This window comes from Mus pahari, chromosome 15 (assembly GCF_900095145.1).
Source record: "Mus pahari chromosome 15, PAHARI_EIJ_v1.1, whole genome shotgun sequence".
Taxonomy (NCBI): domain Eukaryota; kingdom Metazoa; phylum Chordata; class Mammalia; order Rodentia; family Muridae; genus Mus; species Mus pahari.
In genome coordinates, this window is record NC_034604.1 from 829,430 (window position 1) to 843,730 (window position 14,301).

The 14,301-nt window shown below is 42.3% G+C and overlaps 1 protein-coding gene across 1 annotated transcript; it reads left to right on the forward strand.

Annotated features, from left to right (window-relative positions):
• Window positions 1–703: 703 nt before the first annotated feature.
• LOC110333516 (lysozyme-like protein 1) lies at window positions 704–14,098 on the forward strand. Its single transcript, XM_021215077.1, has 5 exons — window positions 704–819; window positions 2,376–2,539; window positions 3,029–3,187; window positions 12,975–13,053; window positions 13,780–14,098. Exons 2-5 carry the CDS (start codon window positions 2,401–2,403, stop codon window positions 13,847–13,849), a joined length of 447 nt encoding a protein of 148 aa, XP_021070736.1. The 5' UTR covers window positions 704–819; window positions 2,376–2,400; the 3' UTR covers window positions 13,850–14,098.
• Window positions 14,099–14,301: the final 203 nt, after the last annotated feature.

The following is a 14,301-nucleotide window of genomic DNA, read 5'->3' on the forward strand; positions in this document are numbered from 1 at the left end:
ATCTTGATCTGAAGGTAGCTAGAAGACTGTCTTCTACACGGCTAGCAAGAGTCTCAAAGACCACTCCCACAATGACACACTTCCTCCAACAAGGTCACACATGCCCCAACACAGCCACTGCCTGGACCAAGAATATTCAAACTACCACAGATGCTAACCGTGTCACAAGTATCTTATTAGGCCTGGGAGCTTTGTGCACTTCTGTAAATTGTATTCCTGTCTTCTTGGATGCTATTAATTTCTACTTGAATTCTCCTGATCTTCTAAAATTATTTCATTTATAGCAGTTTGCTTAAAGCAAATACATGTTATGATGTTAAAGTCTTCATGTTAATTTAAGTGCTATCTTTTAAAATAAGACATATGTGTATAGACAGATGATATGTAGATAGATAGATAGATAGATAGATAGATAGATAGATAGATAGATAGATAGATAGATAGATAGATAGATATAGATAGATAATTGGTAAAGCATGAAAGTATAGGAACCTGTAATTAGAATTTGGGCTTCATGCCCACTTTGCTATGGGGGTTGGAATTGGAATGGTATGAATGGCCATTTTAGAGAGGTGATCTCACTTGCATGGGAGGCCCTGGATAAGCTGTCTAATGGATCAGACATCCAACAAGACTGTTCAGAACTTTGGGGTTCTAGAACCTCCAGTCAGCTGGAAACAAAGGACTTAAGAATTCTTCCTTTGCTAAGGCTCTAGGGAGAAGTCCTGGAGTTAGTGAAGGATCACATGTGCCTTGTGAGAATCAGGAATGGCTTCAGGGTATTCAGGAAGGTCCTGGGAACCACCACTCACTGACTGAGTAAGTAGAACAAGGTTCCTTCAATTGATCACCTAGAAAAATGGACTATGGACAGTACTGGGAATCTGTCTTCTCTGTAAGAGCAGAGCCTCAGCTGTTTGACCGGCCCAGCAAGGGCAAGCCTTCAGCATTGCTGAACAGTATACTTGGGGTTACCATTGCTGTGGCTCCTGTCTTGAACTGTCTCCCACCAGACTCTGATACAATGGATGAAGCCTGACTCGATTTGTAGGCTCTGCATCTGACACATCATTTATCTACCTTTCTCTACCTTGTATAAAGCCACAAACAAACACATTTTCTATGAAGAGACAGATAGTATTGTAGATATGGTGGTCTCCACACTCTGGCATGGTTCCTTGGGCCTAACACCACACTGTGGAAACATTAAAGCACAGTATATCACTATATGAGCAGACCAAAGTTCCAATAAAACCTTACTTGGAAAACTACATCTAGTTTGCAAGCCTTGTCCTTCACCAGCACCTAGTTGCTCCGTTGCTTAGAAACTGAAAGCCCCTCTGTGGTTCTCTACCAGTCTATGCTTGCACACAGAGCCAGGTTTTTAACCTTACCTCTCTCTATGGAAATAATGAGCAGCTTAGAAAAATTCTGTGCAGGTGCAGAAAACAACAATAGACAAAAACTCTACACATCTTGAGTCAGTGTCCCAAGTAGGCATCAAAAATCTCACACCAGCCTCATTCCTTCAAAGCAGTGCTGCTTGAAGAAGGTATTATTTGTATGGAGATCTTGTTGTAAGCCAGTCACCAGCAAGAAGGGCATCTCTTGCTTCTCCACCCGCTTTAAATAATTTGTCACCAGCTTCCTTTGTTGTGCCTGTCCCTCAGCTCCCAACATTTTCCACTCATGTGATACACTGTCCTCTCTCCACTGTAATTCATCAGGCCAAACATACAGGTACCTTGACTGGAGGAATAGTGTGGAGACCCCTCACAAACCAAGCAAGCAAGCAAGCAAACAAAACCCATCTATTTGTAGAGTCAGATGAGATGGTTGATATTTGTTGAAGCAACACCTTTCCATCTGGAAAAGCATCAAACTAGGAGAATGACAGAGAATAGACCTTTCACCAAACCAGACTATGTCTCCATAGACCCTCCTATGTCTCATCTCTCGCTGCCATAAGATAATTCTGAGTGCATATGTAGGGAACTCTTCACTCCATGTGTACTTTCTTTCTTTTCTATATATAGAGTTAAGGTGAAAATCTGGAAGCGGCATGATTTCCTCTTGGATGTCAATGAGGGAAGGCTTATTTCTGTTTGATTCTAAAGACATAGCAGCAAGAGTCTCCAGTCTTATTCCTGCCCTGTGTACTGTGTCTACATGGCTGTCTCCGATTTCCATGATGGAGGTTCAGGATGGTTGAAAATGGACAGGAAGTACCCAGGACAGGGAACCCTCAATTAGTCCTAAGTTAGGGGTGCCCACAACCAGAATTACTATATTCTGAAATTCTTACTGATGACCGGTGCTCTCTGGGGGAAGGGGGGTGTGAATCAATGTCTGACTGCTCTTCTGATCTTTGGCAGGCTCTGCTTCTAACAGGTCTTCGTGATGAAGGCTGTTGGTATCTTCGCCCTAATTATCAGCTTCAGCATTGTCGCAGACTCCAAAGTCTACACTCGATGTAAACTGGCAAAAATCTTTGCAAAGGCCGGCCTGGACAATTACGAGGGATTTGCCCTTGGAAACTGTGAGATTCCTCCCAAGCCTCACCCCACTTTTGAGTGTTGGTGTCTGCTATGAGGTGCTATATGGCCCCTCTGTGTTTCTACCTGGCGTTCTCCAGCTTGGCCAACTCTACTCCTATCAGAGATGGCTGCTAAGTGCTAGCTCTTCACATGTTCTCCCAAACTGCACTTTCTTACCCTTCTTCTTCCCATAGCCCTTGGTTCGCCATTGCTGTACATTGCTCCTGTACTCATGGCCACAGGGAGGGAAAAGAACAGCGATGTCACCCATCCCAGTGTGTGGAGTGGGCTAGGCTTCCTCCTCCAGATGAGATTTGGCTATTGGCTACTGTGCAGGTTCTGGTGTGACACCCTGATCCTGTACCCATCTCTGTATCCTGATGGTCTTTCTCATTTGTGCACCCTACCCAAAGGTCTGCTGGGAGCATGTATAAAGAACTTCACCTCATAGAGCAAGCTGAGACAAAGTTCTTTCCTCCCTCCCCATTTAGGGCTCTGCATGGCCTACTATGAGAGCCACTACAACACTACAGCCGAGAATGTCCTGGAGGATGGAAGCACTGACTATGGCATTTTCCAGATAAACAGTTTCACATGGTGCAGAAATGCAAGAAAGCATCAGAAGAATCATTGCCATGTTGCCTGCTCAGGTACTGTTTCTGATTGCCCAGACCCATCTGCTTCAGGGGCAAAGATAAGAATGTAGATTGAAGGACATATAGCTTCATCTGCTTTAAAACTCAGAGGTCATATTCACAAGTAAGTCTGCTCCAGGGCCTGCTCTGTAGCTTCTCTGTAGCTACTCCTGTGGTGTATATACATAAATATCTCATTCCTGCGAGGGTGGTTTTTAGTAAGCTCTCCATGAAGACAAGATTGAACAAATGACCTAGGTCTTTTCATGGATTGAAACATTCCAGTTTTCAGCAGGAATGGAAAGCATTCCTTGCTAAGGGCATGCCAGAGCTGATCTTTATGCACAGGACTGTCTCCTCAAGCGGATTAAGACAAAAGGCTCGATTTCCACTTCTTAAAGAGTAGAAATTAATCTAGGATTCACTTCCTGCTCCTCTGCTTCTATTATTAAGGGGCATATGTGTGGCCAGTATGGAGATCAAAAAGCAATAAAACACAGAGGCATGTTCTGCTTCACCAAGCCTTACCCAGTGAATAAAAGAGTGTGTACTCATACAAAAGCTAAGTCCGTGGCTGGGCAGGATGGGGATTGATTGATGGACTCCAAAGAAAACTGATATTTTAAGAAATTTCAAGGCTGGACATAGAGGGACATAGGGCCCAGGTATGCTGCTTCTCCTTCCAGATCCATACAAAACAAATTTGTGCTGTCTTACCGTTGAGGACTATTGACAGCATGCAGAAGATTACTTTTTAGCTTTTTATCTTCTGTGCTCAAACCGCCTGTATCTTTCTCTTCCTGCAGGTTAAGACTTTTCAATCCTCCTAGGTCTAGGTCAGTCTCATTCTCTAACAGCTTCATAGGACTTCCTGTTAAGTGAGATAATTAGATCTATGCGTCTTCTCTACCCAGAGCTGATTAATGGTATGCCTGAAGGTTTCTTCTCTGCTTTGGCTATTTTCAGTTATCAATTGGACTGGTTTGAGAGGCAGCTAGAGCACTAATGATGTATACCTCTGAGCATGTTTATGAAGGTCTTCACTGAGTTTAACTGAGGAAGAAAGATGTGCCCTAATTGTAGGCAGCACCCTCCCATGATTGGAATAGAGGGTGAAAGGAGCTGGATATAGTGGTGCTTGCCTTTAATCCCAGCACTCAGGAGGCAGAGGCAGATGGTTCTCTGTGGGTTCAAAGACAGTCTAGTTTATATAGTGAGTTCCAGGACAGGTAGAGCTACATAGTGAGACACTGTCTTGGAGAGAAGAGAGGAGAGAGGAGAGAGGAGAGAGGAGGAGGAGGAGGAGGAGGAGGAGGAGGAGAGAGAGAGAGAGAGAGAGAGAGAGAGAGAGAGAGAGAGAGAGAGAGAGAGAGAGAGAGAGAGAAGAAAGGATTCCATGCCCACCTCTACTTTCCATGCTGGGATTCTTTGACTTGAGCGTGCACAGCTGAATGCATGTTGTCACAACCTCTATAAGTATATGTCCTGTTGTGTCTGCAAAAGTGTTCCCTTGAAGTTATCCATTACCTCTGGCTCTTTCAGACTGATCCCTCTTCTGTAATGATCCCAAGACTTTCAGGGAGGTGTGTGGTATCCCACTGGGGACTGAGCACTATAGTTTCTCACCTATTCATGTTTGCCAGTTGAGGGTCTTGATATTAATTGCTGTCTGCTTCAAAAGAAAGCTTTTTTGATGAGGGCCAAGAGATGTTTGGATCTCTGAGCAGAGTAATAAGCCTTTAGGAATCATTTTCATACTATGTCCATTTGGTACAATAATAGTATTGGGATCTCCCTAGGGACAATGACATATCCAGCCATAGATTCTCAGCCATGTCAACAGTGCCAGGAATGGGTTTCATCTATGGAGATCCTAACAGAAAGTGGTTGGTTATTTCCACAACATTCATGCCACTATTTCATTGGTGGGCATATCCTGTCAGGGTGGTCATTATTATAGATTAAAAGATGAGGTTTAGATTCCTCTTTTTCTCAAGTAGCATGCATAACGCTGGGCCATGACCACATTCTCACTGAATAATCCATGACGGAGACATTGGGGACACAGCTATGTCAAGTGACCTAGAGAAAAATCTAGAGGGAAATAACCTGACTCATCATCCTTCCTCCTCCCCTACTTACCACTGTTCACCCTGACTTAAACCATGGGAAGTCAGAGGACATGGAAGTCCATTGGTGGCTTCTCTGTGGATCTGCTTGTTAGTATGCAGAGCATAGTAGATGCAAATATGGAGGAAGATTCCAGCATGGCCCCCATATAATTTTCTCAAAACACTCTTAGAGAAAGTTTTTCATGAAGAAGATAAAGACACAAATAAAGCTGAACTTTATCAGATCCACAAGTGGTATAAATAGTGACACGGAGGCTTTATAATATTTTAAAGCTTAGGTCTTTTAGCTAGGGCAGTATCTCTGTCTAGCTTAACCCAGCTAATCCTGGCACTATGTCCTGCCATGTGGCTAGTTCTACCTCTCTGATCTGCTCTGGTCTGATTGTTCACGTCTGTGTCCACTGGTTAATCGTCCATGTCTCATTTCTTCTCCCAGCATTCCACTCTAGCTCAAAATAGCTCTATGGAGTTCTCCATCTCTATAGATGAAACCCAAAAGTTCTATCTCATTTCCTGTCCAGCTATTAGCCATCAGGTCTTTATTGTCTTTATTACAGTCAATCAGATATAATTCTAAACTGTCTCTAGGCTAGTGAGGAAAGACAAATGTTTTAAAATATGATGCTGGAGATGGGCCATAGAAATAACAATACCACAGTCCTGCCAGCATTTAGCTCTCTGTGGGTACAGAATTAATAATTGAAAATACAGAGACATACCTTCACAAGATGTGACCCAACACACAAATCGGGAAAACAAAGGCAGCATGAATCCAATAACGAGGACCTCAGCAAAGGAGAAGGCCACCTCTATGCTCAGTGTGGCATTAGGGAATGTAATCTATATGATTTACACCCTTAAAAATTGATCTTTGCTCTCAAGTACCGTTTATCTTCATGACAAAGAAGCATCTAAAGAAAGCTTGGGTGCTCTGTAGTTAGCAAGTGGATAACTCCTCTGTCTTCTTAGTTTTGTCAAGATGGTGTTCTGTAATTATCAAGTGGATAGCTCCTCTGTCTTTTCTTAGTTCTGTCAAGAGTGAGAAAGATATTCTTAAATTATTGGCTCTCATAGTTTTGTTTCTTCTTTCTAATATATGAGTTTCTGAAGCTCTGTTAATAGGTACATGCTTATTGATGATGGCAGTATTCTCAGTGGGTTAGCCCTGCTCTCACTAGAGAATGTGCCTCCCCTTAACCAGGGCATCATCTCTTACCCGACAGAGGAGAAGATCCTGAGAGTAACCCCAGCTTCTTCTGGGAAGTGTCTACATGTCCAGTTTCCCTCTATCCTTTTACTTTTAACTCATCTATGTCTTAGTGATAAAAAAAGAGATTTTATACGCAGAAGACAGCTTTTGTGTCCATTCTGGCCATCATTGCTTCATATTCACAGGCTCAACTGCCTTTCTGAAGGACAGACAGTAAATATTTTATTTAGGCTTTTCAGGCCATATGGTTTCAGTTGCAGTTACTAAACCATGATGTAGTATGAAAACAGTCACAAAAATATGTAGCTGACTAGGCATGCCTGTTTTCCAATAAGACTTTATTTTAAAAAAAAAAAACAAGAGCATGGAGGGAGGGCAGTGCATGGAATTAGTCAGCCAAGTGCTTGCTGTGCAATAGGAGTTTGGATCCCCACAACCAGCTTAGAAGCCCTGGCACAGTGGATGTAATCTCAGCAATCGGGGGAAGAGAAGAGGATCCTGGGCCCTTGCATGGCCACCGGTCTAGGCAGTCAGTGAGCAACAATTTCAGTAAGAAGCAATTTCTCAAAAAGTAAAATAGGAAGTGACAGAAGACCCATGATGTCAACTTCCAGGCAGCACAGGCATACATGTACATGTGTACACACATGCACACATGCTCACAGCCTGTTGTCTGATGTTTGCTGGACCCTGACTTAGAGGCCTTACTACTTGTTGTCTAGTATACTACTTAATATAGAATCCATTTCTTTGGCTTCCTTTGGAATTAAATCATAATTTTTATAGTTTTTGTTGTTGTTATTGTTGTTTTAGCATCCCTGGCTTATTTTATTTTTAGTAGTTATCTGTAGCTTAAGTGGGATCCTTGCTTTATAATGTATCTCTCGGCTGTGTGGACATGTATTTCACTTCAGCCATCTGTGCACATCATTATGAATGTCATTACTTTTCACTAAAGTAGTTAGCTGGCAGGCCACATTATATTGAGGAGGCAACTTTCTCTGGGTGACACACATGCCCTGCCCTCAGCACTCTTCCTGCCTTGGGCAATGTCCTCTGGGCAGCAGGTAAGGATCATTCATTCCCAACCAGTCCCTTCAACTGTTTCTCTTCCTGTGGTGGAGGGCTCCTAACAAACGTGCCCAGCTCTCTCTGTCTGAAAGTGACTCTAGTTCATCTTCATTCTTGAGATAGTTTATGTATAAAGAAAGGACACATAGGACAGATAGGGCACATACAGGAATAATATGCTTCAAAAGTGAAAATAAGTGTATAAAATATGTTTCTATATATACATGAAATTCTAGATGACAAGGAAAATTTTCAGTTCTTTTTCAGTATGCATCTCCTTCTAGATTCTGACTTGGACATGCCTTATGCACTCAATGCTCTCTCTTTTCTCACCAAGTTATTCCTTTTCTGGGGTCTATTTTAGTAAATTCCATTGATTCTTCAAATTCTGTGTTCAAAACCCTTTAATCTGTTTTCCTGAAGTGTTTTGTCTATTAAACCCAGTCCCACGCCTTCTTTAGTCTTTAGAATATTCTTTTAGACTGCATTTTATACCTCAAATTTCTCTTTCCTTTGACATTTTTTATCTTTATTATGAGTTATGTGGTGACACCTTCTTTTACACGTAACGGATATTCTTGGCTAGTAGATAGTTTGCTTAAGCAGCACCTTAGTGGTTGTCTGGTTTGTTGTTCCTGTCAAGAGATTTGAATTTTGACAAGTTCACCTTTAAATTCCATGACAGTTCTAGACTATGTTATGTGCAGCTTGTTCATCCTCTGTCAAAGCATGAGTCTCCTGGCATCTATTGGGATGCTGTCAGTGTTCACTGAGGCCTCCTCCTCCAGAGTAGCCAAAACCTGCTGAGCCCTGTAGGTAGCCAGTTCCAGGACATTTGTTCCTCCCTGGCTCAGGGAGCCAAACCCTTGGCTCACGCAGACTGAGGTGTGATCCACTTGCCTCTCAGACACTCTCTATAAGTTCTTGCTCCAGGGCTTCTGATATCTCAGTGTTCACTGACAAGTCTTCTCTGTGCACAAATCCATGGCAACTGCAGACAAATGCATTCTCTCTTAAAGGTTGGTACTGCACCTGTACCAGGTGTCCAGGCTTTCACTGCTTTCCAGATGTTGGCAGCTGTCACAGATGTGCTTGACTTGATTTGCACTTTATTCACTTATTACTGTTCCACTTCAGTTAAGGATGAAAACCCAAGCATGAAACCCAAGCGAATCCTTGAGTAGGGAGCTAAGGTGTTGGTGCTTGGTGCTTAGTACTAAAGAACATTCATAACCGTTTCCACACCACCGTGGGATGGAGGACCAAGACTGTGTCCTAGAGGGCTTGCTTGGCAAATGCAGGACTTGGTTTTCTAAAATAGAAAAATGCCTTCAGTGACTGCTCTACCTCAGTCGTGGGCAGGAAAGCAGTAATTAGGAACAGTGCCCTTCTGTCTGTACTGTATAGAAGTAGCCACATGGTTGTAAAACCCTAGAAACCAGTTGACATTAGATATCTACACAAAGCACATAACATTACATGCATGAAAGGATAGACTGGCATTAGGGATCTTTACAAGGTACATGAAAACATGACTGTGTGTGTGTGTGTGTGTGTGTGTGTGTGTGTGTGTGTGTGTGTGATAGATTTCAGGCCACTTCAGAAATTATACAATATCTTTCATTTCAAAACTGTATTTCTAAAATCCCTACCTCCCTTCTTCAAACTGCTCTCACAGAACTTATTTTTAAGTACTTGCTGTCATTTAATTGCATTCCCCCTCCAAGTTATATATTAGAAACAATCTCAAAATTTATGTGACTGGTATTTAAAGTAGGATATTTGGAAAGCAGTTCAGGTTAGATGAGGGTGGAAGGATCCGGACCCTATCTTGGCCATTGGTGATTTTATAAGATAGGGAGGGAAGCCTGAGTGAGCATGTGTCAGATACATGAGAATGTGTTCTCAGCCAGCAGATCCCAAAAACATGCTCTAAACTAAATGTATTTATAAATTGTCTAGTCCTCGGCATTCTTTTTGTTAGGACACCAGCATTTAGATGCTAATTCAATGAGGACCAAGATTAGTACACAGGGAATACACTCTACCAGCAATCACTTTCTTTCCCATAACCAGCTCTCATTAGCAAAACCTATGTTTTGAAAGAAGATAAAGATTGCCATTGTATCAGAAAATTAATAAATGGAATGCATATTTATGCATGTATATATACATATATACATATAAATTACACACACACACACACACACACACACACACACACACACACCTTGGTCCTCATTGAATTAGCATCTAAATTGGCCTTTGTTACTTCAGAGAAGAGAAAAAGATGTAAACCAGGACCATGGAGGTTGCAATTATTTGGGAGGCAGGGGGAGGCGTGGGGATATGGACATGCTCTAACTGGAAGCAAGCATTTCTTTGAGTACCAACTGCTGCTGTTTTCAGTTGTAAAATGTAGCGTAAACTATCCCTCTACATACAGATCCTGAAGAACTGTTCTTATTCTTTTTGGCTAGACAGAATTGTCTATTTAGGGTAAATTGAGCAGAAACAATTATTGTCATGAATCTTTCTAAAAGCCTGCTGCCTCTCCCAGTTTCTGCCCCTCTGCTGCCCCTATGTGGTGATTTCTCTGTTTCAATGTCTCTGCACTGCTCTGCTCTGCTCTGCTCTGCTCTGCTTTTGTTCTGCTCTGCTCTGCTCAGCACTGCTCTGCACTGCTCTGCTCAGCACTGCTCTGCACTGCTCTGCTCTGCTCTGCTCTGCTCTGCTCTGCTCTGCTCTGCTCTGCTCTGCTCTGCTCTGCTCTGCACTGCTCTGCTCCTTCAGTTGTCAGCCCCAAGCTCCCTAAACACTAAGTTAATCCAATCATTTCCAAGAAACTTTATTTTATTGTTTTATTTATTTACTTACTTACTAACTAAACAGTATTGATTTTCTGTTGTCCAGACTGGGCTCAAACTTACTATATAGCTGTGACTGGTCTTGAACTCATAATCTTCTTGCCTGTACTTCTCAAGAGCTAGAATCATAGCCATGCCCCCACCACACTCAGCCCTAAGTGTGTGCATTTGAAACTCTTTAACTAAGCTGACAACTTCCTCCATTTTGCCCTGTTCCCTAATCCACACCACCTGACCCTGCTGTGAGTGAGCCCTATTCAGGGCTCAAACTGTCTTCCAAGACCAATCCTTGTTCTGAGACACATACGTAGGATGTACTCCTACACAGAAAGAATGGAACATGTCAGGTTCCTCCTCACAGTGTGTAATGTTCCCTTCCCAACTCTTGGGACATCATCTCTAGCCCCTTCCAAAAACAGGTTCATTCACTAGGCATGTGAGCTCATTTTATAGGGACAATGATGGTACCTGAAAAAAATGAATGTTCTGAGTATTAATGGGTAGTCATACTACACCTGACACAGTAAATGTTATGTTAACTGAATTAACTGATGGTAGTGAGTAGCTGTTGTAGATATGTGTGTTTTTAGAAACAAGACTTCCAAGCTGGCAAAGCTCTGCTTCTCTCAGTGACACTAAACTGAAAGCAATGGTTTGTACACACTGTTTCAGCTTCTCTCAGTGACACTAAACTGAAAGCAATGGTTTGTACACACTGTTTCAGCTGTTCCTGCCTCCAGATCAATACAGTCTCCCGGTTTTTTCCCCCTTGTTAAATGGTAGTTTGTTTTAAATCAAAATAAGCCACATTTTTAATAAATTTGCTTGAAGGAAATGTCACAACCATAATCTTCTAAGAAAAGTAATATTAAAACTAAGCCAGCACACTGAAGGAAAAATTCCACTCCTAGCAAATTGACAAACAATTCCCTATTATGATGTTTTATTAAAATGTAACATTTCAAACCAATGTTTCTTCTTTCTGGTTATTTTTTTCTGACAGTCAAAATAATGCATTTCTATTGTAAAATGTTAGGCAATGGTGTCAAAACATTGATGACAGCTGAGAGTTAATCCTCATTAAGACACTGGCATGTTCACAATCTTTTTTCTAAAGCTGTCCAATAGACCTGTGTAAAGGTGGGACCTTGTGTGTCACAGGATGGGGGAACCCACCAGATGGTGAGGCACCTAAAATCTACCTAAGACAACTGAGGATTCACATGTATTTAGTGTTAAATTTACTGTGTGTGATCTTTTCCAGCCTTAATTTAAGTATAATTCACAAAAACTCTCTGTAAAGAATGTATACAATGTTGTGTTTTCATATCCATATATTGTGAAGTGATTTCTACACTCAGCTAGAGGCACATCCATAGTTACTGGGTGATATGTAGAATATGTATGGGGGTGTGGTACATGAATGGTTTTTGTGTGTGGTGTGTATGTATATGTATGTGGTGTATGCATGTATGTGCATGGGAATGGTATGGGGTGGTGTATAGTGTAGGGAGAGTGTTTATTGTGTGTGGCATGTTTATGAGGTATATGTGTATATGTGGTATGATATTTGTATGCCTCTGTGCATTATATGTATGCATAGGGTATGTGTTGTGATATGTATGTGTGTGTGAGACATATGTTGACTGTGAGTGTAGTATGAGGGTGTGTGTGTGTGTGTGTGTGTGTGTGTGTGTGTGTATGTGTGTGTGATGTATGGTGTATGGTGTATGGTATTCAATACATAATCATTCTGCTGTGCCCTGGCTTTCCAGAACCCTTACATTTTACATCTGGAAGTTTGTACTGTGATCAACACCTCCTTGTCTCCTTGCCTCCTTGCCTCCTTGCCTCCTCCCTTCTGACTCAAGCAACCACCATTCTCTCCTCAGATCTGTATGTGGAGAACCTCTACCTTGCTAATGGTTCCAAACCTCCTTGATGTAAACATGAGAGAAAAAGTGAAACATCAAACAAACAAACAAACAAAAAAGAAAGAAAGCAAAAAAAGAAAAGTGTTGAGGTTTGGTCTTTTGCTGTCTGTTGTAGTGCCAAGTGTGGGCCCCCAGGACCCGGTTGTCCCAGAGATGGGGGAGTTCACTTGACAACTTGGGGCTAAGGTACACAAGAACTCCCCCATCTCTGGGACAACTGGGTCTTGGGGGCCCACACTTGGCACTACAACAGATAGCAAAAGACAAAACCTCAACACTTTTCTATTGTTTTTTGTTTGTTGTGGTGTTTGACATTTTCTCTCATGTTTACATCAAGAAGGTTTGGAGGTCACTTCTAGGCAAGTATTAACCACCATTCTTTCATCAGGTAGGCCACAATGAGGACAACCTTGAAACAAAAGAAGTATTGTTGTTTATGAAATTCATGTTTTTCTGTAGGGAAAGTCACAGATCTTCCAAACCCCTTCCAGAAAACTGGAGAGGGAGGCTCTGGCATACGGACACACTGGGGTAAGGACCCCCAGATAGCTAAAGCCCTGCTGACACTCACGTCTCCTTTCTTTACAGCCCTGATCACTGATGACCTCACAGACGCCATTCTCTGTGCCAAGAAAATTGTTAAAGAGACACAAGGGATGAACTATTGGTGAGTGTGTCCTTGGGAGACAGAGCTAGCATGCATAGTCAGTGATGCTAGTGATGCTAGACCTACAGTGTGTCTGTTTATCGTGGCTAGTGTGGACATGGAGTACTGCTATCTGTAGAGTGGTCCAAACAAGAGGCATGGGTGTGTTGATACTCATCCCATGAGAGTGAGGGTTCAGAGGAACACAGTGCAAGCAAGTATTGGAAAAGTCTCTCTGTCTTGTGAAGGGAAGAACACCTATTGATAAACCAGGAAGCAGGGAGCCTGGGTTCAGTCTGGATTCATGACAATGAGACTGCAGCAATATTTGGTGGAGATCAATAATAAAGAGCAGTGAGCATAGAATAGCCCTGCCTGTGAATGACAACTGAGAAGAAACCTTGCCTAAGACTGAGCAGGATCCATGTGTGAGCATGCTTCTTTCAGCTGTATGTCTAATGAATACTGCTCTTCAGGCTGCCCATTTGGTGGGTCAGAGCTGTGGGTCTCAGGGATCCATCCTTACCAAAACAGTTTGCTTGTTGGTGAGGCAAAGAGGGACTTGGAAAAAACAAGGTGAGGGTGGAAGGACAGAAGACATAACTGGGATAGAAGAGTGGCAACTGTAGATGTTGAAAACAGGCTTAATGGCGAGTACTCCCTGGAGGTTACATCTACAGTCATTTGGTTGAAGTGCTTTCTTCTGAGTGCTTTCTTCTGCTGTCTTCTTTTCTATATCCTCCTCAGGCAGGGCTGGAAGAAGAACTGTGAGAATAAAGACATGTCAGAGTGGAAGAGAGGCTGTGAGGTTTCCTGATCTGCAGCAGATGCAAGGGCGCTTTCCATGACTCCTCAGACTTGTACTGAGTATCCCTTTCTCTCTGTGTCCCTTCTCAAAACTGGAGAGGGAAGCTAAGCTGTATTTTAAGAAAGTAAACATTTCCCTTTACATGTCGTCACTTCTCTCTGACCTGAGTTCAATGATGTCATAATAATTTGATGATGTTAGTACTTGAAAAATCATCTCACAATGTCTAAGGACTGGAAAAAATAAACTTTTCTTTTTATAAAGATTCCCAAGGATGTAGCTATGACGTATCTGTTCAAAAATGAGACTTTTGAAGGTCAAAAAGTCACACTGTTAAAGAACCTACAAAGGCTGCCAGCCAGTTTGACAATTCCTACGTCCCAAAGAGACTGTGGCCATTCTTTCTGGCCAGAGAACACTTGTCATATCAACGCTGCTTGAGAGGACACTCCTGCATCCTG

Excerpts from the sequence above, each read along its gene's own strand:
- LOC110333516 (XM_021215077.1), top strand. The coding sequence starts at position 2,401 with ATGAAGGCTGTTGGTATCTTCGCCCTAATTATCAGCTTCAGCATTGTC. Across the intron at positions 3,188-12,974 it reads TTGCCATGTTGCCTGCTCAG|CCCTGATCACTGATGACCTC; the intron begins GTACTGTTTCTG and ends CTTTCTTTACAG. Across the intron at positions 13,054-13,779 it reads ACACAAGGGATGAACTATTG|GCAGGGCTGGAAGAAGAACT; the intron begins GTGAGTGTGTCC and ends TATCCTCCTCAG.